The 23,718-nt window shown below is 51.2% G+C and overlaps 2 protein-coding genes across 3 annotated transcripts in view; both read right to left on the bottom strand.

The window, feature by feature from the left end:
* Positions 1–3,990: 3,990 nt before the first annotated feature.
* GUCA1A (guanylate cyclase activator 1A) lies at positions 3,991–9,919 on the bottom strand. The gene is made up of 4 exons (XM_007972576.3): positions 9,247–9,919; positions 5,595–5,744; positions 5,131–5,224; positions 3,991–4,796 (listed from the first exon to the last, which is right to left on the bottom strand). The coding sequence occupies exons 1-4, from the start codon at positions 9,445–9,447 to the stop codon at positions 4,633–4,635; spliced, it is 609 nt and encodes a 202-aa protein (XP_007970767.1). The 5' UTR covers positions 9,448–9,919; the 3' UTR covers positions 3,991–4,632.
* An 8,076-nt stretch (positions 9,920–17,995) lies between these two features.
* CIMIP3 (ciliary microtubule inner protein 3) overlaps positions 17,996–23,718 on the bottom strand; it is an 83,055-nt gene continuing 77,332 nt past the window's right edge. For both annotated transcript variants that reach the window (XM_073005974.1, XM_038006090.2), the window contains exon 2: positions 17,996–19,552. In XM_073005974.1, the coding sequence (XP_072862075.1) occupies positions 19,217–19,552 (336 nt within the window). In that variant the 3' untranslated portion in view covers positions 17,996–19,216. The remainder of the gene's footprint in view (positions 19,553–23,718) is intronic.

Below are 23,718 nucleotides of genomic sequence, written 5' to 3'. Positions count from 1 at the left end.
CCCCAAGGCATCCTCACCAGTGGTGTCAACAGGAAAAATGGTAGCAAATACGCTGCAGGCTGTGGTCTTTCTGCCTTTGGAAGGGTCAGCTGTGCTTAAAGGGGCTGTTTCAGCTCTGCCTGGGAGCTGCTCCGGGATCCCCTGCTGCCAACCCACCATTCCCCCAACAAGCCTCCCTTTCCATCCACATCCCCCGCTATGGACCTTCCACAACTCCCAGCCATAAGCTGAATGTTTCTCTTTAAAGGATGGAGAAAACTTCTGTCTGTCTCTGGCGAGAATTGGGGGCCTGCTGACTGGGGTTCATGGGCCGGACTTTGCTTCTCATGGCTGTGTGACCCAAGACAGCCACTTCTCCTCCCTAACCTCAGTTATGTCTCAGTGGCACGGTGAGCAGGTCGGACTAGGCAAGCAGTTTTGGATTATTATATTTTTAGATGTGGAATTATTTTTTGTTATATAAACTCTTATGTGTAACTCCAGTATAGAAACTAGATTGAAAGGGAGTCTCTCTGGTTGAAAGGGGGTCTGAGTACCCTCTGGAACTGGAGGCACCTCTGAAAAAAGCAAACTGAAAACCAGCATCCTGGGTCACTGTTACTCCTGTAAGACAGTTTAAAGTGAGACCTGGAAAAACATTTGCTTTATCTTGAATAGATAGGTTGTTATGTTGGTGTATAAAAAATAAAACTAACCTATTAAACCTGCGACTTCATAGCGTGCTATTTCATATGATATTCATATAAAATTTCCTTTAGACACCAATTTGGTAAAAAAATAATTGATTAGAAAAACATTGGCCAGGCACAGCAGCTCACACCTGTAATCCCAGGATTTTGGGAGGCCGAGGTGGGTGGATCACCTGAGGTGAGGAGTTCAAGACCAGCCTGACCAACATGGTGAAACCCCGTCTCTACTAAAAATACAAAAAAAAAAAAAAAAAAAAAAATTAGCTGGGCGCAGCGGCAGGTGCCTGTAATCCCAGCTACTCGTGAGGCCGAGGCAGGAAAATCACTTGAACCCAGGAGTTGGAGGTTGCAGTGAGCCAAAACCGCGCTATTGCACTCCAGCCTGGGTAACAAGTATGAAATTCCCTCAAAAAAAAAAAAAAAAAAAGAAAGAGAAAGAGAAAAGGAAGGAAGGAAGGGAGGGAGGGAGGGAGGGAGGGAGGGAGGGAGGGAGGGAGGGAAAGACAGAAAGAAAGAGAAAAGCAAAGCAAAGCAAGCGGGCCAGGTGGGGTGGCTCATGCCTATAATCCCAGCACTTTGGGAGGACGAGGTGGGCGGATCACCTGAGGTCAGGAGTTTGAGACCAGCCTGACCAACTTGGTGAAACCCCGTCTCTACTAAAGCTACAAAATGAGCCAGGTGTGGTGGCATGCGCCTCTAATCCCAGCTACTTGGGAGGCTGAGGCAGGAAAATCGCTTGAACCCTTGAGGAGGAGGTAGCGGTGAGCCAAGATCGCCCCATTGCACTCCAGCTTGGGCAACAAGAGTGAAACTCCATCTCAAAAAATATATATATATATATACGTGTGTGTGTGTGTGTGTGTGTGTGTGTGTGTATCCAGGTGGGACACACATATGCCCCAAATTATGAAGAAGGTATGTGAATGACATTGAGGGATGTCCTAATTACACGCAGACACCTTCCCAACTCTGACCTTCAGGATTTCCCGACAGGCAGCCAGCCAAAGGAGCAGAAATGTCAACTCCCTTTTTCTTTCTGTCTGAACCAACGTTCAGACAGAACGACTTCTACCTCTACCTTCCTTCCACGTCTGTTGCTCAGTCCCTGGCTGACTTCTTTGTCTGGGGAGGTCCAAGTGGTGGACAGGACATGAGAAAAATGCACCCCCTCATCTGCCCAGTGGGGCACTCTCTGACTTGGTATTTTACTTAATTTTCCCCTCATTTTCTCTCTCCCACTCCTGAATGTATTTATGTATTTATTTATTGGAGACAGGATCTGGCTCTGTTATCCAGGCTGGAGTGCAGTGGCGCAATCTTGGCTCATTGCAACCTCCGCCTCCCAGGTTCAAGCGATCCTCCCACCTCAGCCTCCTGAGTAGCTGGGACCACAGGTGCACACCACTAAGGCTAGCTAATTTTTCTATTTTTTTTGTAAAGACAGGGTTTTACCATGTTGGGCAGGCTGGTCACAAATTTATGTGCTCAAGTGATCCACCCACCTCAGCACCCATCCCAAAGTGCTGGGATTACAGGCGTTAAGCCACCACGCCTGGCTTCCTCTCCTGAATTTTCATTTACTCCCCACACCTCCCCCACACCCAGCTGAAGTGAAGACTCAAAGCCCAGAAGAAAGAGCATCTTTGAAAAAATGGTCACAACTGCTCTAGCCTCTGTGTCTCCCCAGGTTCCTGCAGCAACCAGGTAGCTGTAATTCAGGGACAGAACCAAGAAAACCTGCCTTGGACAGGTAGAGATAGATCTCTGAGTTGGGTTTTTCGTTGCTGTTGTTTTGTTTTGTTTTGTTTTTCTGAGACGGATTCTCGCTCTGTAGCCCAAGCTGGAGTGCAGTGGCGCGATCTTGGCTCACTGCAAGCTCTGCCTCCCAGGTTCACACCATTCTCCTGCCTCAGCCTCCAGAGCAGCTGGGACCACAGGCACCCGTGACCATGCCTGGCTAATTTTTTTGTATTTTCGTAGAGACGGGGTTTCACCGTGTTAGCCAGGATGGTCTCGATCTCCTGACCTTGTGATTCGCCCACCTCAGCCTCCCAAAGTGCTGGGATTACAGGCGTGAGCCACCGCGCCCAGCCTGAGTTGGGTATTCTTAAAGTTGAGATGTGCAAAGATGCGGATGGGGCCCACCTGTAACAGACTGTCCCACTTCCCAACTGGTATCAGGTGTCACTGCAGCAAGAGGGATTTAGGTTAGACCAGGGATAGATTATTTGCAATGAGCAATGAGTCGCAGATCTGTGGGGAGCCATGGAGCACCATATGTCACCAAGGAGGGGAAGTATGAGGGACTTGTGCAGGCTCTTCTGAAAAAATATGGGTTTCTTCTCGAGAAATGAGGATTTTCTGCAGAACCACCCACCCTCTTTCACGTTTTGGCCAACACCAAACCTTTCCAGAGTGAATGCATGCACATGCATTCAGATTCAGATCTACATTGTCATCTAAATATTCCACCCTTTTTTTCTTTTTATTTATTTGTTTATTTTTTTGAGACAGGGTCTCACTCTGTTGTCCAGGCTGGAGTGCAGTGGTGTGATCTCGGCTCACTGCAACCTCTGCCTCCCAGGTTCAAGCAATTCTCCTGCCTCAGCCTCCCAAGTAGCTGGGATTACAGGCGCCCGCCACCATATCCAGCTAATTTTTGTATTTTTAGTAGAGACAGGGTTTCACCACGTTGGCCAGGCTGGTCTCGAACTCCTGACCTCAGGTGATCTGCCCACCTCGGCCTCCAAAAGTGCTGGGATTACAGGCATGAGCCACCACTCCCAGCCCCCTTTTTCCTTTTTGAAGAGGGGTCTCACTATGTTGCCTGGGATTGTCTTGAACCCCTGGGCTCAAGCGATTCTTCCACCTCAGCCTCCTGAGTATTGGGGATTACAGGCATTTACCACCATACCTGGCAAAACATCCCATCCTTATCTTGCTAGTAGGATTATAAATCTCTTGAAGGAGCTGTGTTTGTTTGTTTTCCCTTACTGGGGACCTAGGAGGTACTCCCTAAACACAGATATGGTGATTCTTACTGTTTTAAATTTGGTAAAATTTAAATTCCAAAGGATACCCCAAATTTGCACCTAAGAATGCTCCTGTCCACATCACACAGCCCCCCACATGTGACACATACATCACAGAGAATGCACCTCCAACCACCCCACATGCATCACCTTCTTCTCCACATTCGGCCCCAAAGCACTCTTTCGTGTTCAAAGTCAAAGGCCACCTCTGTGATGCTGTCTCTGAGTCAGACGCCTATAGGTGCCTCCTACAGAAATCTGTTCATAAGTTCTCTTAGCATGTTTTATTATAATGATGTTTGTCTGTAGGTCTCACCATTAGCCTATGAGTTCCTTGAGGATGAAAACTGTCTTCTCTGTACATCTAACATCTAGCATTAGTACATAGTAGGCGCTCAGTAAATGCTTGTTGAAGGGAGGTGTGAATCAAATGCAAAGCACACAAGTAGGCTCCAGGGTCCCCGGGGCAGAATGGATGTGTGATTGCAGCACTGAGATTGAAGCTGCAGCCACCGGATCTGCAGGATTCCGTAAGAGGCCTGGGAAAGTTCAGCTGTGCCTCAGAGAGTCCACATCCAGAAGAGCATGGAGAAGGTCAGTGGAGAAAGCTGGGAAAAACTGGGAGAGGAGCCAGAAGGGCTAGGGGGTCACCAGACAGCAGAGGGATGCTGAACAGTGCCCCCAGCAGGGAGTGCTGCAGTCAGCTGTCACTCCGAGGGGCCAGGAACCATCCTTCACTGTTCCTGGCTCTGGCCTCCCACTGCTGCCTCTCTGCTGCCACCATGTACCCCAAAGAGGCGAGCTAAGCCTCTGAGTTTAGTAGATTCTATCTAGGGTTAAGACAAGAGCAACACCACCAGTCACCACCATACCACCCCACCCGCTAGTGCAGAAGCAGCTGGGCGGTGCGCTCAGCCGGCTGCCTCAGCGGCCTCCTTGTCAGCCCCCTCCTCATCTTGCTCGCCATTCTGGAGTCTGCGCACAATGCGGGTAAGGTCCAAGCTTCGTGTCAATGTGTCCAGAAGCATCTGGTCCTTCTGGACGCCCTCTATAAACTCTTCCAGGGAGAGTTCCCCTGGGGTAGAGAGAAAGGGAATCAGGGGGAGGAGGGTGTTCATTTCTGCAGTCCAGAGCACAGAACCGGGTTCTTGCCAGGGGCAGGGACAGAGCCCAGGCGAGGAGAAGCGACCTGCAGGTGCAGCAGGCAGAGGCACCCAGAGCCCAGATTCTGGTCCAGGGGCCCCTAAAAGCCAACTTTGTGGCTGGGGCAGGTGGAGGAGGTGACTAGCCCGGGGACCTTTGGGCCTCCTCCTCTCCTCCTTCCCCTCTCCTCTAGTGACCTTCCACCCCTCATGACCCCACATCCATGGTGACCCCTCCCCTGGGGAGCCCCTCCTCGGCCCGCTCACCATCCCCGTTGACGTCAATCTTGGAGAACACTGTATCGGTGAACTCCTCTGCAGTCATGGCGGTATCGCTGCAGGGGTTAATGGCGCGAATGGCCTGGGAGGAAGAAGGAGCAGAAGTGAGAGGGGCCCATCCTTATCCTATCTCAGGGGTGGGAGTTGGGACGGTCAGAGCTTGTGCGGCTCCCAAGAGCAATGAGGAGTAGGGTGCAGGGTACCCGGGGGCCTAGGCAGAGCTGGGACTCAAGAGTCAAACTTCTATCTTCTTTTGGTATTGATGAGGAAACTGAGGCCCAGGAAGGGAAGGAACGTGGCCTGGGTCACGCAGCTGGTGAGGTCCACAGCTGCCACTAGGATCCTCAGTCCCACATCCTGTCTCAATCCTGAGATTGCTGTTCTAACCCTGGGCTCTCAGCTCCGGGTCCCACCCAGGCCGCTGCCCCCAGCCCTGGCCGGGCCCTCTGCACCTGGATGATGGTGAGCAGCTCGTCGCGGTCAATGCAGCCGTTGCCGTCTACATCATAGAGCTTGAAGTACCAGCGGAGCTTCTGTTCCACCTTCCCCTTGAGGACCAGGCTGAGCGCCGCCACATACTCCATGAAATCAATGTAGCCGTCCTGGGCGAGGGGCGTGGCCGCCGTGAGCCCACCCGGGCTCCGCCCACTCCGTCCTCAGGCCCCGCCCATCATAACCCAAGTTTCCACCCATCTCGGCAAGCCCCAAGACATGCTGAGGGGAGCCCCGGACCTTAGGAGATGCGGCCAGGGAGGCCAGCCCTGTCTCCGCCGTGACCTGTCAGTCTTCCTAGACGCCCTGTATAGCCCACCCTGCCTACCTCTGAGGCTGCCAGTCAAATCCAATAAGCCAGCACCCACTGGGGTGTGAATGGCTATGGCGCTGTCTGTTCACAGGCATCTGGATTTTAGCGGGCGCTACCTGCTTCCCTGTGATTGTCAAGCATGAGACTTTCCAGTTAGGGGAAATGGGTGACGTGTGCGTAGATGAGAGGAGGAAGAACTGCACCCCCAGGGATGGGAGCGTGGTTTGGGTGAGCTTTGGGGAGTTTCTCACCCTGCCGCCTGAGGGGCTTAGGCCCCCGGAAGGCCTTAACCACTCTGAGCCCCACAGTGGGCTCATTCAGTCCCAGCCCACCTCCCAGGGCTGTCATCAGAACAGAGTCCAGAGAGGCCCCTAGACAGCACTGGTTGAATAAGCAAGAAAACTGCTAAGGAGGTTTCCTCTTGGGGAGGGGACACCGGTTGAGGATACTTTTGCTGTTCATTTTTTATCTTTCTGTATTGTTGGAAATTTCTATGATGAGCTGGATTGCTTTTGCAGTTTGTTTGTTTGTTTGTTTGTTTTTTATGTCTGAAAAGGGGCAATGGAAAAGGTGTGGATTTTTGTGCCAGAAAGACCTAAATCACCTTAGATAAGTCTCACGACCTTGAGTCTCCGTTTTCCCAGCTATAAAATGGAATGACAGTGTGCACTTTTCAAGGTTGTGGTATGGCCGGGCGCAGTGGCTCAAGCCTGTAATCCCAGCACTTTGGGAGGCCGAGACGGGCGGATCACGAGGTCAGGAGATCGAGACCATCCTGGCTAACACGGTGAAACCCCGTCTCTACTAAAAAATACAAAAAACTAGCCGGGCGAGGTGGCAGGCGCCTGTAGTCCCAGCTACTCGGGAGGCTGAGGCAGGAGAATGGCGTGAACCCGGGAGGCGGAGCTTGCAGTGAGCTGAGATCCGGCCACTGCACTCCAGCCTGGGCGACAGAGAGAGACTCCGTCTCAAAAAAAAAAAAAAAAAAAAAAAAGGTTGTGGTATGCATTAGATTCAATGAAAATATATAGCAATACTAATGGTTTTTTAGTGCTCTCCATGGACTTCCTAGGCTGACAGCTTTATTCACTTTACTCATTTAATCTCACGGCCACCGCCAAGAGGTGAGTATTTTTGTCTCTAGTTTGACTGAGAAAGTCAAAGTTGAGAGAGATTAGGCCACACAGCTAGTGAATGACAAAGTCTCGCCTAGAAAACTGGGTCTCCTAAATCATCCTATACCCGTCCTCAAATGCAGATGGAGATTTACATAGATTTGTGTGCACCTGTGTGATCGTCAGACAAACCCAAGCCCAGACAAACATTTGAAGTAAGCAAAGCAAATGCCTGTCCCCCAGGTCTCAGTCCCCACTCACGTTCTGTATTCCCCAGCCCTGCACATCCCAAAGATACAACCATTTTTTTAGTGCAGGGACTGGCAAACTTTTTCTATTAAGAGCCAAAGAGTAAATATGCAGCTTTACAGCCACACACCCTCTGTCATTTCATGTGAAAGCAGCCATAGACAATTGTCTATGTAAATAAATAGATGTGGTGAGTTCTAATAAAACTTCATTTACAAAAACAGGCCTGTGTGCTGTCATTTGCCTATCCCTGTTTTGTTTAACGCCTCTCTGTATCAAAACTTCTGACCGGGCACAGTGGCTCACGCCCATAATCCCAGCACTTTGGGAGACCGAGACGGGCAGATCACGAGGTCAGGAGATCGAGACCATCCTGGTGAACACAGTGAAACCCGTCTCTACTAAAAATACAAAAAATTAGCCGGGTGCGGTGGTGGGCGCCTGTAGTCCCAGCTACATGGCAGGCTGAGGCAGGAGAATGGCGTGAACCCAGGAGGCGGAGCTTGCAGTGAACCAAGATTGCACCACTGCACTGCAGCCTGGGTGACAGAGCGAGACTCCGTCTCAAAAAAAAAAAAAAAAAAAAAAATAAGAGTTATTCCTTCTTCGGGAGCATTTTGAGTGTGGAACATGATGACGCCATCCCCTCAAGTCTCCGTACCACAGGCTCTGGACTCTGCTCACCTGCTCCCACTTCGGGAAAGCCCTTGGGCTCCCTCATACCACACTTGAGGTTGGGACTCAAAGCCTGTAATCTACTTTGGTCCCTTATCCTCAAATATTAGTGAGTTTTAAATAGCCACTGAGCCCCAGCTTTCCCAAGAAGCCCTACCCGTGATGGTGCCTGGACCTTTTGGGCAGCGAGGGAAGGAGCCTCTCCTGGGTCTGTAGAGCACATGTGGCAGCGCCTCATTTCGTCCTCACTTTTCAAGTGAGGGGCCACAGGGCGGGGAGCCACGTTTGCAGATTTGGGTTCTTCCACAACTATGTCTTGACCAAATAGTTCCAAATGAGTGGAACATCTACTACAAAAACCAACAAACTTCTTAACTAATTCTCCCGACATCCACAGCATCATGAATACCCCAAGACTGAGAGGGGAGATGATGGGCTCAAGGTCACCCAGCTGATGAAAGCTAGGGACGCAAACCCACAGTCCCAAATTCGCCTTTCAGTGACCCCTCTAGCTTACCAATCAGGAAGCCCTTACCCAGTGCATCCAGGGGGGCTACTAGGGAGACACACAATATGACCATTGTGTGGACCTTCAGGCTCATTTGAGAAAAAGTGATACCCAGTGATCTGAGGTCACTGGGTATTTTGAGGTTGGGAGTATTCTGGATTCTCCAGGGACCAGGCAACCCTGTCTGTCTCCAGTCCTCATGTCCACAGAACATTATGAGTGGCCTGCCCATGCCAGACAGCAAGGCTGGAGAATCATTATCTTGCTCCCTGCTCTCTGCCCCTCCACCCACACCCTTGAAAGCTTCAAAGGGTTTTGCAAAAGCACCACATATGGGACCGGCACATCGCAGGTGTTCAATGACCATCTTGGAAGTGTTTACGCTCGTTTTGGAGTAAACCAAGATATGCCTGTGGCAGAGGCAGAGGAAGCCATTGGATTCAGCCTCAGATTACACTAATTTTGGGGCCTCTCTGTCTTGCCCTAGAAAGTGAGGGCAGGGACAGTGTCTGATTTATTTATAACCCCCCAGTGCCTGATTCAGTCGGTGCTCATTAAAGCACAAACATTAGATCCGTTGAAACCCTAGCGTCAAAAACCCACCTCTCAAGCAAACAAATGACTGAATAAATGAAGTCGCTCCCCAGCGGACACTTCGACGCTCCTCTCTGCTCTTCCTCACCCTCAGCTGGTCAGGCTTCCAGAGGGGTCCCTCCAGCACTCCCCCTCCCTGCCACTGGGCCCCTGCTCACCTTGTTGAAGTCAAAAGTCTCAAACATCTGCTCCACGTACTGGCTGGCTGACGGGCTCAGGTTCTTGAGGCCAAAGAACTGGCGGAACTCATAGAGGGTGAGTTGGCCAGAGGGGCACTCAGTCATGAACTTCTTGTACCACTGGTGGCACTCAGTGCTGCTCAGCTCCTCCACCGACTTTCCCTCCATCACGTTGCCCATTGCTCAGACCTTCAGGGGGCTGACGCCTGAGATAGACAGGTCCTGCTCGCTGCTCCTCACCCAGAGGTGTCTTGGTGACAACGGGCCGTCCTCTCTCACAGGCCTGAGTCCTTCGGGCCTGAGCAAAGAAGGGCCTGATGGATCAGATGGTACCGGGAAATGTGGAGAGGAAGAGAGAAGAAGGAAGAAGCTGATGGCCCACACTCAAACTCACAGATGCCAGAGAACTGGTGTTAAGAGTCTCCACTAAATCCTTGCAGCCCCAGTGGAGACTGTACCCTGGAGAAGAGAGTTGAAAATAGAACAAGGCTTAGAGAAGCAGAGTCCTTAGGATTACAGCCTTGAGCTGTAGGTGAGAGGATTTTTTAACCCAGTTTGCAATCTCCTAATCCCTTCTTACCACCACGGAGTGGGTGTCAGCCAGAAGCTGCTCTGATCCTATGACCTTTGCGACCTTCTTCTCCCGGTTTGAGTGGATTCACAATGGTTTTGGATTCTGCCCTCAATCATGGAATTGAGGTATATATGAGATAGAGCTGGCTTCTTGTCCAGAGATGGCCAACTGTGGGCTCCTGACAGGGCTGCTGTGTACGGTTATCCAGGCTGTGCACTGCACTTGGCCATCACAACTGAGTGGGTCCAATCGTACCATGGATGTGCTAACATATGAGGGCACCTGGGTGGATGCAGAGTCTGTGGGCTTCCAAGATAAGCCTTGAACAGCCAGAGAGAACCCCCTCCTACATTAACCTGCACCAGTACACAGAGACCAGTACACACACATACACACACTCTTACACACTGGTCCTGTTCTGGCCACACTCTCGTGTTCCTGAAGGTTGCATCTTTCCCATCTTGAGAGCCCTGGATTCAACCTTCCATCTGACTCTGAGCCTCACACCATCACCATCACCTTCTAGGGGCACGGGTGGGGGACATGGAGTGTGTGCCTGGTGCCCTGGGGTGTGTGTGAGTGGAGTGGGAGAGTGCAGGCACATAGGTGCATGGGTGAGCTGCTACCTGCTGGGCCTGGAAAGCTCCCAGGCCAAGCCTGGGGGGCCTGTCTATGCAGCAACAGCTTTCTCTGATGCCTGGTGGGATGTGTACTCCCTGGCCACACATTTAAAAGCTGGCTCAATTACGGAACCAGCATTTGGGTGCAGGTGCACTTAATCTGGATGCTGCCAGGAAAACTTAAAGCCAGCGCTTGCCCTGCCGTTTTTCCCTTGTTTGCCTTCCTCCTTTACACATGTGCCACACCCAGGTCTCCTAACTCATCTAGAGGGAACCATTGCCCATAGTTCTGCGTTCCCCACCAGGGCCTTGGATGCTTGATCAAGTTGTGCACTGATACACAATTTATACAATTTATATAAATAATATATAATTACATGTGAATAGATTTATATAAATATACAATTTATACAATAGGTAACATATATCAAATATATGTGTATACATATCTCACAGTGGGCTAGGCTATGCTACAGTAACAAACCACTCTAAAATCTCAGTGGCTGAAAACAACACAAGCTTGTTTCTTGCTTACATTACTGGTTGGGTGACCTTGAGCAAGTAACTTAACCTCTCTGAGCCTCAGTTTCCTCATTCTTAAAATAAGAATAATGGTGCCCATCTGATAGGGCTGTTAAGGGCAGTAAGTGGGGCTGGACACAGTGGCTCACACCTGTAATCCCAACATTTTGGGAGGCCGAGCTGGGTGGATCACTTGAGGCCAGGAGTTCGAGACCAGCCTGGCCAACATGGTGAAACCTCATCTCTACTAAAAATACACAAATTAGCCAGGTGTGTTGGTGCACACTCCTGTAATCCCAGCTACTTGGGAGGCTGAGGCAGCAGAATCGCTTGAACCCAGGAAGCAGAGGTTGCAGTGAGCCAAGATCGCACCACTGCACTCCAGCCTGGATGACAGAGCGAGACCCTATCTCAAAAAAAAAAAGAAAAAAAAAAGAGTATGTGAGTTCATATAAGAAAAGCATTTAGAACAAGGTCTGGCCCAGAGTAAGTGTCCCATAAATCTTGGCTATGACGTTATTTTGTATCTATTACAGTAACACGTCTGGCATGCTTTTCACTACAGTCTAGGTGCACTTATACCGCATCTTGGACACAGCAGCATCCCTAGGTTAGAGCCAATCATGCTCTTGTCCCTTTAGCCCCATTCACTCTGGGCCCTGGACGGCTAGAAGGGCTATGTGTAGGAACAGACATTCAACTTGCCTCACACGGGCCACCTACCAGCTGTAGTCAGGCCCTAGGGAAGGTGGAGGCCTTTGTTAAAACCTTATCAGATTCAGGCTCATGCCTGTAATCCCAGCACTTTGGGAGGCTGAGGTGGGCAGATCACAAGGTCAGGAGTTCGAGACCAGCCAGGCCAACATGGTGAAACCCCGTCTCTACTAAAAATACAAAAATTAACCTGATGTGGTGGCGGGCACCTGGAATCCCAGCTACTTGGAAGACTGAGTAATCCCAGCTACTCGGGAGGCTGAGGCAGGAGAATCACTTGAACCAGGGAGGCGGAGCTTGCAGTGAGCTGAGATTGCATCACGGCACTCCAGCCTGGGCGACAGAGCAAGACTCCGTCTCAAAGAAAAAAAAAATTGTTCATGATGAGCATATGTTGCTCACAAAATCAAAGAGGATAGTTATTTTTGAAAAAGAGACCAACTGAGACTATTGTACCTCTACTCCTCATAAATTGACGGCGGGTACACGGGGGTGGGGAGCTGAGTTCTCCCTGCTTCAGTCGGGTTCTCCACAACAAGTTAACAGACGAGGAGAGAAGGACTCCTTCTGGGAACTTGCTTGGGGCCCAGCTGGAAAATGTGTCCTTGCAGAGGCCTCTCAGGCCCGAGATTGGGAAATGAAGAGGTTGGGGACAAGGCAGCAGCTCATCTTTCCCTCTCTATTTAAATCCCTCTCCCTCTTCATGTGTAAGCACAAATGCCACCTCCTCTATGAAGCCTTCCCAAATCGCCCTCAAATATCTTCCTCCTGCAGCATCCTGACATTTTATGTGTTGTGACCGTTAATTTTAGGACTGGATGAAGGGATACCCAGCAAACTGGTAAAGCTTTATTTCTGGGTGTTTCTGTAAGGGTGCTTGCCAAAGAGACTGGCTTTTGAATTCATAGACTAAGTGAGGAGAATCTGCCTTCACCCTATGTGGGTGGGCACCATCCAATTGGTTTAGGCCTGGATAGAAGAAAAAGGCAGGGGAAAGGTGAATTCTCTCTCTCTCTCTCTCTCTCTTCCCCTCCCTCCCTCTCTCCCTCTCTCCCCTGGAGCTGCAACACCCTTCTTCTCCTGCCCTCGGACTCCAGGATTTGCACCAGCAGCAACCCCTCCCCACTCTCACGTTCTCAGTCCTTCAGCTTCAGACCCAGAGTTACACCAACAGTTTCCTTGGCTCTGAACCCTTTAGGCTTGAACTGAACCATGCTACTGGCTTCCCCAGTTCTCCTTCTTACAGATGGCATATTGTGGGACTTCTCAGCCTCCATAAACGTGTGAGCCAATCCCCCTAATAAATCCTCTCTCACACCTCTATATATATCCTATTGGCTCTGTCTCTGTGATGAACTCTGGCTAATGTGTGTGTTATATTAGTTTTCTATGTTGCATAACAACCACAAAGTCAGCAGTTTTAAAACTACACACATTTATTATTATTATTAATTTTTTTTTTGAGATGGAGTTTCACTCTTGTTGCCCAGGCTGGAGTACAATGACGCAATCTCAGTTCAGCGCAACCTCCTGCCTCCCAAGTTCAAACGATTCTCCCACCTCGGCCTCTGGAGTAGCTGGGATTACAGGCATCCACCACCACGCCCGGCTGATTTTGTATTTTTAGTAGAGATGGGGTTTCTCCATGTTGGTCAGGCCAGTCTCGAACTCCCAACCTCAGGTGATCCACCCATCTCGGCCTCCCAAAGTGCTGGGATTACAGGCATGAGCCACCATGCCCAGCCATACATTTATTATCTCACAGTTTCTATGGGCCAGGAGTCCAGGCACAGCTTAGCTGGTCCTCTGCCTAGGGTCTCACAAGGCTGCTCTCAGGGTGTCACCTGGGCTGTATTTTCATCTGGAGGCTCAACTGGGGAAGAATCCACTTCCAATTTATTTAGGTTGTCCGCAGAACTCATTTTGTTGTGGCTATGTGGCAAGGGAGCTGGCTTTTCACTTGACATTGCCTGGGGGCCACAGTCAGGTCCTAGAGACTACCCTCCATTCCTTGTTACACCACCTTCCTCACCACAGCTGCTTATTTCAAGTCAGCGAGAAGAGTCTCTCTGCAATCTGCTGAAGTCTATATAACCTAACATAATCCACAGAGTGACGTTCTTTGCCATATTCCATGGGTTAGCACCGTCACGGGCCTCACCCACACTCAAAGGGAGAGGATTTTACAAAGGCGGGAACAACAGGAGGTAGAAATCACTGGGGTCACCTTAGAGTCTATTATGACATTCATTCTTCTACAATAACGTGGACATAACATTCATTTCTTTCTGGAAGTATTATATAGGCAACTCTTTCTTGCCAGCCTGCTCTAAAGAACCCAGCAAGCACAGAGGGTGGAGACCATTGTGTTATTGTGTCTCGCCTGCCCCCAGCCCCTGGTACCACACATTCCACACAGTCGTGGGCTGGTTGTTCTGTTTGCCCTGCCCCCACTCATTCTCCACCTTTCTCCTCCAGGTCTGAGCCCCAGGAGACTGACCCCACAGACTGCATCACTCAGACTCTGCTGCCCTCTGGTTTCAGGTGGGTTCATCCGCTGAGAAGCTGGAGGAAGACTGGAGGGTGGAGAGGGAGAAGGGCTGGGACATTTGTTGTCCTCCCTGCTCCCTGCCAACATAGGGTTGGGGCAGCGGTTATTTCCTTCCATCTTCAACCACCGCTCCTGCCATAGCTCTCTGGGCTCCTGTAATCACAGCTCCCTCCCTTTGCCCTGCCAGGCATGATAAGGGCTTCCCTCTCGCTATTCTCTGGGTACATCACCATTCCCTTAACTATGCCCACCTCTCTGTTAATAGTCCCCACATCGACTCTCCTAAATTACCTTTTTAAGAGTAACATTTGACTGACCGACTTGAGCCCAGTAAAATATTGAGTGCTTGCATGCACGCACATATGATTAAAGAAAGAATTCCTGGGGCCGGGAGCCGTGGCTCACGCCTGTAATCCCATCACTTTGGGAGGTCGAGGAGGGTGGATCACCTGAAGTCAGAAGTTCAAGACAAGCCTGGCCAACATGGCGAAATCCCGTCTCTACTAAATATACAAAACTTAGCTGGGTGTGGTGGCGGGCGCCTGTAATTCCAGCTACTCGGGAGGCTGAGGCAGGAGAATCGTTTGAACCTGGGAGGCGGAGGTTGCAGTGAGCCGAGATTGCACCATTGCACTCCAGCCTGGGTGACAAGAGTGAAGCTCCGAATCAAAAAAAAGAAAGAAAGAATTCTTAAAAAGCTAAAACTGGATGAAACTCTTGCTTGTTGAATAGGTGCGCAAGTCCTGTGGGGTGGGTATTATTATTACCACATGAGACAAAAGGGGCTTGGGGCAGAAAATTTAAATCACCCGCTCAGGTTCACGAGCCTTTTAGTGGTGGTGCCAAAGTTTTCCCACCTCATCATCATGCTTTTCTCCTAAGCCTTCACACCTCTGCAGAAGGGCTGGATAGAGCCAGAGGCACCCCACGAGCCCCTCGAGCCTGTGGCTCCAGCGCCCTCTCCCTCAGCCTTCCCCTTGTGGCCCTCTGCCCAACAATTCCATTGACAGAGAGCTTGCTCCCTTTGCGGGAGGAGGGTCCCCACCCCTTGTCTCCAGCCCAGGGTGGGAATGGAATCCCCTCAGACAGGTATGCCCAGGCAAGGAGGACTGAGATCAACACCAAGGCCCCAAGGAAGCAGTATGCACAAGATATGCGTGAGGGCACGGAAGGCCAGGGTACAGGTCACACAGCATACACAGTGAGGGAGATTCCTGCCTTCCCCGGCTGCTCTGTCTGCACGAATCCCTCCTGGGACAGAAGCCAGATCAAAGGAAGAAGCTCCACCTCGCGGAATGGGGCCAAGGGGAGGGAGTGGATGGGGCAGCTGCAGACAGGTGGGAAGACAAGCCAGGAAGAGACAGGAGGGGCAGCGATCCCAGGCCAGACTAATCCCCCTCCAAGGCTGTCTGCTTGCCCCTCCACTCCACAGAAACACAGAAGGATCCTGAGCACAGGTTCACTTGCCTCCTGGGCCTATCTCACCCAAATCAAGGTGATTTGGCCAGCTTCTGTAAAGGGTTTCTAAGGGCGTCCACGGAGGCTGCATTTCCAAGATGAACCTCAAGAGGGAGCCCATTCTCCAGGGCAGGGGAGGAGGTATCTGTTGGGAGAGCGAAGACTCCTCATGGGAACCCTGCCCCTCACCTGCAAAGGCTATAGGATCCAGGAGGGAAGGGACGGTTCCTGTTAATATCTTTGCATCTTAAGGACCCAGCCCACAGCCCACAGGGTCTGCTCAGTGACTGACTGACTGACTGAATGAGCAAGACTTCTAAGTTATACACAGACTGAAAACTTCCACTTACCTCTTCTTTTCAAAATCCCACTAAAATGTGAATAAATGCATGTTTTAAAGACCAAAGGAGGCCGGGTGCAGTGGCTCACGTCTGTAATCCCAGCACTTTGGGAGGCCAAGGCGGGCAGAGCACCTGAGGTCAGGAGTTCGAGACCAGCCTGACCAACATGGAGAGACCCATCTCTATTAAAAATACAAAAATTAGCCGGGCGTGGTGGCACATACCTGTAATCCCAGCTACTTGGGAGGCTGAAGCAGGAGAATCGCTTGAACCTGGGAGGAGGAGGTTGCGGTGAGCCAAGATCACGTCATTGCACTCCAGCCTGGGCAACAAGAACAAAACTCCGTCTCAAAAAAGGAAAAGGGGGGCCGGGTGCAGTGGCTCAAGCCTGTAATCCCAGCACTTTGGGAGGCCGAGATGGGCGGATCACGAGGTCAGGAGATCAAGACCATCCTGGCTAACATAGTGAAACCCCGTCTCTACTAAAAAACACAAAAACCTAGCCGGGCGAGGTGGTGGGCGCCTGTAGTCCCAGCTACTCGGGAGGCTGAGGCAGGAGAATGGCGTAAACCCGGGAGGCGGAGCTTGCAGTGAGCTGAGATCCGGCCACTGCACTCCAGCCTGGGTGGCAGAGAGAGACTCCGTCTCAAAAAAAAAAAAAAAAAAAAAAAAAAGAAAAGGGGGCTGGGCACAGGGGCTCATGCCTGTAATCCCAGCACTTTGGGAGGCCAAGGCGGGTGGATCACCTGAGGTCAGGAGTTCGAGACCAGCCTGACCAACATGGAGAAACCCTGTCTCTACTAAAATTACAAAATTAGCAGGGCGTGGTGGTGCATGCCTGTAATCCCAGCTACTCGGGAGGCTGAGGCAGGAGAATTGCTTGAACCTGGAAGGTGGAGGTTGCAGTGAGCTGAGATCGTACCATTGCACTCCAGCCTGGGCAATAAGAGTGAAACTCTAAAGAAAGAAAGCAAGAAAGCGAAGAAAGGAAAGAAAGAACGAAAAGAAAAGGGAAAGAAGGAAGGAAGGAAAGAAAGAAAGGGGAAAAAAAGGAAAAAAGACAGCAGATACGGGGGTTCTAATAAAATTTTGGAAAACAAGGCAGATGAACAAGTGGTAACTGTCTTTCTTATGAGAGTGGAGAAAGTCGAAACCTAAATGCTTTCAAAGAGGAGGAGGCTGTGGAGCTCGGGACGAGCCTATTCCTGCCACAGGAATAGGGAGGCAGAGATACCAGGTGCCCCTGAAGGCTGGATGCAGCACATGTGGAGCAGAAAATAGGACGGGCCAAAGTTTGTATTAGCTTCTCCGATGCCCTCCGTGAGGCGGCAGAACAGGCATCTCCCTGCATCAGTCCCCTCCTGACGCTGGTTGAAGGTTCTTCTGGAGATTTGGCCAGAGAGGCCCTAGTCTCTAGGCACAGCCTCAGGAAGAGATATGTGCCATTCTGTAAATGGAGCGTTAAAAGAAAGTCTACAAAGGGAGAGTGAGAAAACCACCACGTGCCTCCCGTGCCTGGCTCCTTGAACACTGATGACCAAGCAGAAAGAGAGACCTGGTACAGATGCCAGATGGTCTGAGGCCAGTCAAGGCTCATCAGGCATTTGAGGAAAACTCTAACTCGAAAGAGAACCTACAGCAAGCCAAGAGGAAAACGCGGATTCTATGCTGTTAGGGTCGCCTCGAGGGGTCTCCACTTCCCTCCGCACTGCTTACCATCTTCTCAAAGAAAGGCCGACAGGACAGCCTGGCCTGTGTTGTGGGCTGCTTGTCGAGGTCTGCGGACACCTGTCTCTCCTTCCCACACCAACCCCAACCTCTCCTGCACAGGAATTATGCCCACGAAATACACCACCATACCTACAGGGGGACGAGACTCCTAGGAACGAAACCAGCTGAATTCACCCTGTGGTGTGCTGGTAAATGTTTAATGATGAGCTCTCTGGAAAAAAGAAACTCCAATTTGTAGGCATTTGCTCGCTTCTGTGGTGTAAATGCTCCCACCACAGCTGATTTCAAACTGCCAACAGGAAGTCACTGATTGAGGGGTAGGGAAGACATGGGCACAACCAGCTCTTACAAGCCAGTTCGAGCTGGCTCCAGCACACCACTGGGGTCCCTCTGAATGGCAGTGACTGGGGACTCACTCAGGCCACTGCTGGGAATCCAGTGCCCTCTGCCTCCATCCCCCTCTTCCATGCCCCATGACCCATGAGCTCAACTAGCCTCAGAGCCAGCTCTTCTGGACCAGAGCAGACAGCAAGGATGGGAAATCCTCCCCCACCAACAAACTACAAGTCAGAAGTAGCAGCTTTATGTAAAACTGGGTCTGGGAGGGGACTCCCTAGAGACTGTGTTCATTCTCCTCATTCTTCCTCATTCTGCAGCAGCTGCTCCAACCAGGGTAAGATGACCTTGTAAAAGAGCAGGAGTCATGGCCAGTTAATGGATCTCTTCCTTTTTTTTTTAATTAATTTTTTTTTTTGGGCGGAGTTTCCCTCTGTTGCCCAGGCTGGAGTGCAGTGGCACAATCTCGGCTCACTGCAACCTCTGCCTCCCGGCTTCAAGCGATTCTCATTCCTCAGCCTCCCAAGTAGCTGGGATTATAGGCACCCACCATCATGTCTGGCTAATTTTTGTAGAGACGGGGTTTCACCATGTTGGCCAGGCTGGTCTTGAACTTCTGACCTCTGGTGATCCGCCCACCTTGGCCTCCCAAAGTGCTGGGATTACAGGTGTGAGCCACCATGCCCACCCTCTCTTCCTTATTTTTGGAGGGGTCCAAGCCTGGACCATCAGGAGGCTGGAGCCAGGATTGGCTTTGCTTGGGATTCAGGCTCTGGAGAAGGGTTGAGGTTACTTTTGGGGTTAGGGAACTGAGAATCAAGTCCTTCCAAGTCTTCAGGAACCTCTGGACATAACCTTACAGTATAACATCCCCATGGCCTGTTTACCCACTCACAGCCACCCATTCAGATGCCAGGGAAAGGAAGGACAAACTTGAACTGCTGCTGAGAAGAGAGACCTCCTTTTATCATTGTCGATAGGTGGGCATGGCACAGCTGTCTCAGCGCGAATACAGGTCGCTCCTCCTGCAGTGAGCAGCCCTTCCCCTTGGGGACCTGAGGTCACAGGGGTGAGGGTGAAGGGTGAGGGGCTTCTGGTTGGCTCAGGCCTGGGAGCGCCACAAGACCGAGTTGGCAGGAGGCACATCAAAGCGCTTGCGGGTGTGGTCAGTGTCCCGACGGTACAGGTAGCCACAGGTAGGCTTCTGCAAGGTGTAGAAGGGGTTCAGGGAGTTGGAGTACTGGGAGGTGTAGAAATTGAACCTGAGCTTGTCTGGATTCTGCCCCTTAGAGTCCACCACGACCGGCACATAGGCTGCTGCCAGAGACTGCTCGCGGTCCTGCTTCCACGCCTGGGACACAGATGGGTGTGGAGCCTTCACCCCCTTGCATGATGGTGTCTTTGGTCCATGACTGGGTCCAGAGGGTTTCTGTGAGTCCTGGGAGGGGGTAAAGAAGGCGAGAGCTGAGGTATTGGATACTGGGACTTCAACTGCTATGCCAGGGGCAGAAGGGAGGAGGAGAAGGAGCCACTGCTCAGAAGCCCCCAGAGCCACTCTGGAGCACTGCTGTGTTGACCATGGAGCCAGGGACCTCCAGAGCAAGGGAGAGCCATCAGGGTCCCCTGACCTGGCCCCCTGCTGCTGCAGAACTCTGCCTACCTACCAGAGGCAACAGCCAGCTCCCAGAGGCTAGGAACCTGGGGATCGTCTTTAGTCCCTCCCCACCCCCTTTCCCCACATCCAATCCATCTGTCTGTGTCCTTCGCATGGCTCCTGTGTGGCCCTCCCCTCCCTCTTCTCTGCCACTGCTCCCACAGGCCTTCGACCTTGCTCTCCTGCGGGGCCCCACCAGCTTGCCTTCCACCAGGGCTTCCTGTCTCCCACCCTCCTGCTTGGTCACGCTGTGCTTCACACTCACAGAGCGAGACTCCATGTCAAAAAAAAAAAAAAAAGAGAGATAGAGTTTTGCTCTTGTTACCCAGGCTGGAGTACAATGGCATGATCTCAGCTCACTGCAACCTCCGTCTCCCGGGTTCAAGCGATTCTTCTGACTCAGCCTCCCGAGTAAGCTGGGATTACAGGCACCCAGCACCACGCCCGGCTAATTTTTGTATTTTTAGTACAGACGGCATTTCACCACGTTGGCCAGGCTGGTCTCAAACTCCTGACCTCAGGTGATTCACCCGCCTCAGCCTCCTAAAGTGTTGGGAAAATAGACGTGAGCCACTGTGTCCAGCCTACTCTGTCTCAAAAAAAAAAAAAAAAAAAGTGGCTTCCACTCTCCAGTCCCTCCAACCCTCCACCCACCCTGCATTTCAGCCAGACAGTCTACCTCTTGTTCCCTGCTCACATCGGGTACTTCCAGAGCCTGTACCTTGGCTCAGGTGTTCCCCTGAGCCCTCCCTCCCGTGCACTAGGGAAATTCTGTCTTTCCCATTAGAGCTTCAGCTCCTTAAGGGCAACTATCTCATACTCTTACCCTTGACATAACAGCCTCCAAAATCCCATTTACTGTTTTACTCCAGACGAATGCGTTTAGAGAAAGCTTGATAAATGTTGAATCAATTGAACTGAGTTCTAGTAAGGGGTACCAGCTCACTTTCCAGCCAGCCAGCCCATTCTATTTTAGAACATATCTCATTGTTACCAAATGTGTCTCCTACTCACCCATACCTACTTCATCCTAACCACCACTCTTGGTTGATTACTTACTGGGGTCTACCCACTCTCTAGGAGGCCCCCATTGCCACATTTAGCACATCACATTGACATTTATTTATTCCTCTGTCACTACCCTTCCTGTGACCAAGCTATCCTGCTCACCTTCAAATCCCCACACCATGTTTCTGGTACCAGCTGTGCATTTTACTAGGGACTGTCCTCATCGTGACAGTACCACCAAAGGATGAGGCATCTGTAGGCAACCATCCACCCTGCGTGTGTCAGGCTGGATCTGTTCTGGTCCCCCAGGCTTCAGCTGTCAGGGGAACCCATTTCCCCTGCCCCAGCCTCACAGCCCTCCAGCCTCCAGGCACTGTGAGAGAACCCCTAGGTACAGGGTTAGTGGAAGTTGAGCTCCTGCCCTCTTACAAAAGAAGTCTCCTTTGCTCAAATCATCATGTAGTTCCTCTGTGTTTTGTTTTGTTTTTTGAGATGGAGTTTCGCTCTTGTTGCCCAGTGCAAGGGCGCGATCTCAGCTCACAGCAATCTCCACCTCCTGGGTTCAAGTGATTCTCCTGCCTCACCCTCCCGAGTAGCTGGGGTTACAGGTATATGCCACCATGCCCGGGTTTTCTCCATGTTTGTCAAGCTGGTCTCGAACTCCCAACCTCGGATGATCCGCCCGCCTCAGCCTCCCAAAGTGCTGGGATTACAGGCATGAGCCACCTCACCCGGTCTTCTCTGGGTTTAATTTACAAACTATCTTCCCAGCCCAAACTTGTCCAGGCTTTCCTCCAAAGCAGGCTTTGCTCCTGTTGGTTCCTACCCAGGTATATATGTGCCCTCAGTTTTGCAAATTTGCAGTTTTCAAAATTCTTCCTATTCTTCCAAGGCCAGCAGCAGACTTAAAACCTTCTCCAGGAACCCCTGAAGCCTCCTGCAGCCCCTGCCCCCCATCTTGTCCTCTTCTATGCCTTCTGGACCCCTCTCAGGATGTGCTCCTTTACTGGAGGGACTCAGGTGAGTCAGGCGCACACATTCTGAAGAAGTCGTCATTCAGAGTCCTACACTGGGACCACTTTCTGCAGTCTTGTCTCATCTTAATCCCGACATAGTCCTTTGCTAAAGTCCCAACAGGCTGTAAACGTCTCCCGCAGTCAGGACTGCATCCTATGCATCCCTTTGTCCCTAGAGCCTACCCCAGTGCTGGTGCACAGCCCCAAGAAATGAGCAAGTGTTCTACAGCCTTCCCAGACTCTTCCAGGCTCAGCCCCAGGGCACAGGGATTTACAGGCAAAGGGGCAAGAACTGGAAATGAACCGTGATAGTGGTCATCAAAGATTGTTTTCTAGCCAGGGGCGGTGGATCACACCTGTAATCCCAACACTTTGAGAGGCTGAAGTGGGAGGATCACTTGAGGCCCGGAGTTCAAGACCAGCCTGGGCAACATAGGGAGACTTTGTCTCTATTTTTAAAAAGTTAAAAATTAGCCAGGCATGATGGCATGCACCTATGGTCCTAGCTACTCGGGAGGCTGAGGCAGGAGGATGGCTTGAACCCAGGAGGTTGAGGCTGCAGTGAGCTGTGATCATACCATTGTACTTCAGCCTGGGTAGCAGAGCGTGACCCCATCTCAAAAAACCCAAAAGATTATTTTCCACTTCAATTTGTGAGCACCGCACCAAACTCTGTCAGTGTATCACCTCTTACAATCCTCACATCAACCCTTTGAGGAAGGTGTTACTATTATTAGCCCCCCTTGTAATTGAAAAAAACTGAAGAGGTCAGTCCCATGTCCAGAGTCACATGACTGGTGAGGAGCAAGGCTGGGATTTGAACCCAGGTCTTTCCACACCCTGTGCTCCATGACGTGTCTATGGAAGCAGGGCCTGCCAGGGCCTGTGCATCTTCTATTTCTTTCTGTCCTCATTCCATCAACCCACTGAGCTCCTGCCAGGCGTGCTGTGTGGCAGCTGATTAGCCAAGGTTGCCCTGCACAGCTCCCAGCTCACTGGAGGGTAGGGCAGCCAGATTTCCCAGTCTGGCAAGAACACTGTGGGGTTTTGACTGCTGGATTTGGGTTCTGGGTTTTTGGACTCTGCATGGACAGAACAACACACTGGGAAGTATGAGGTCTACACCATGAATCACCATCTCTTAGCAGAGCTGAGGATAGGAGGACATGAGTTGCTCCATTCATTCATTCGCAACCATTCCTGAGCACGTCTTGGATGCCAGGCTCTTGGTGTGAAGGTGACAAAGACACCATGCATGAACACAAGAGGGTCGCTGTGGAGTATGGTGGCTCAGCCTTGGTACCTCTGACTCTTTGGGCTGGACAATCTTTGTTAGAGGGGTTGTCCTGTGTCTTGCAGGATTACAGCAGTGGCCTCTACCCACCAGATGCCAGTAGCACCCTCTCCCGGTTGTGACAACAAAAATGTCTCCAGTCGTTGCCCAATGTCCCGTGAGGGCAGTGACAATCAGTGCTATAGGACCCATGGCAATCTCTTTATCCTTGATAGAGGCTGACATCCTGGCCCAGAGAATGCTGCCTTTCCTGGGCTGCAAGAAGTGGCTTAGGTTTCTTCGTGTTAAGGATGAGTCTGAGCATGATGTGGGTTTTGTCCTCCTGACACCACAGAAGGGCCATGAAGATGAGGGAGCTGCAGAGACCCCACCCCCCATCCCTGCTCCCCACTAACCCTTAGCCCCAGGGCTGCATCAGCCTCTTGGCCATCTTGGGCTCATGGGGCTGGGGCCAGGGATGACAGAGGCAGGCGCTTTCAGAATGGCTGGGGAATGAAAAGAGCAGCCCACAGATGGAAGGGTGGCACTCTTTACTCACAGGATTGAGGATCTGCCAAATGTTAGGCATTAGCCACTCAGCTCGGCAAAAGCTCCTAAGAGCCATTTGAGACATTGCCCCCATTTTTCAGATA

This window comes from Chlorocebus sabaeus, chromosome 17 (assembly GCF_047675955.1).
Source record: "Chlorocebus sabaeus isolate Y175 chromosome 17, mChlSab1.0.hap1, whole genome shotgun sequence".
NCBI classification, from domain to species: domain Eukaryota; kingdom Metazoa; phylum Chordata; class Mammalia; order Primates; family Cercopithecidae; genus Chlorocebus; species Chlorocebus sabaeus.
Note: the sequence above shows the minus strand (reverse complement) of the source record. Positions and strands in the feature narration are given on the sequence as shown.

Bases quoted from the DNA above. Each gene is read 5' to 3' on its own strand.
- GUCA1A (XM_007972576.3), bottom strand. From the start codon at position 9,447: ATGGGCAACGTGATGGAGGGAAAGTCGGTGGAGGAGCTGAGCAGCACT. The intron at 5,745-9,246 runs GTGAGCAGGGGC...CCCCTCGCCCAG, and splicing joins AGACTTTTGACTTCAACAAG to GACGGCTACATTGATTTCAT. The intron at 5,225-5,594 runs GTGCAGAGGGCC...TCTTCCTCCCAG, and splicing joins AGCTGCTCACCATCATCCAG to GCCATTCGCGCCATTAACCC.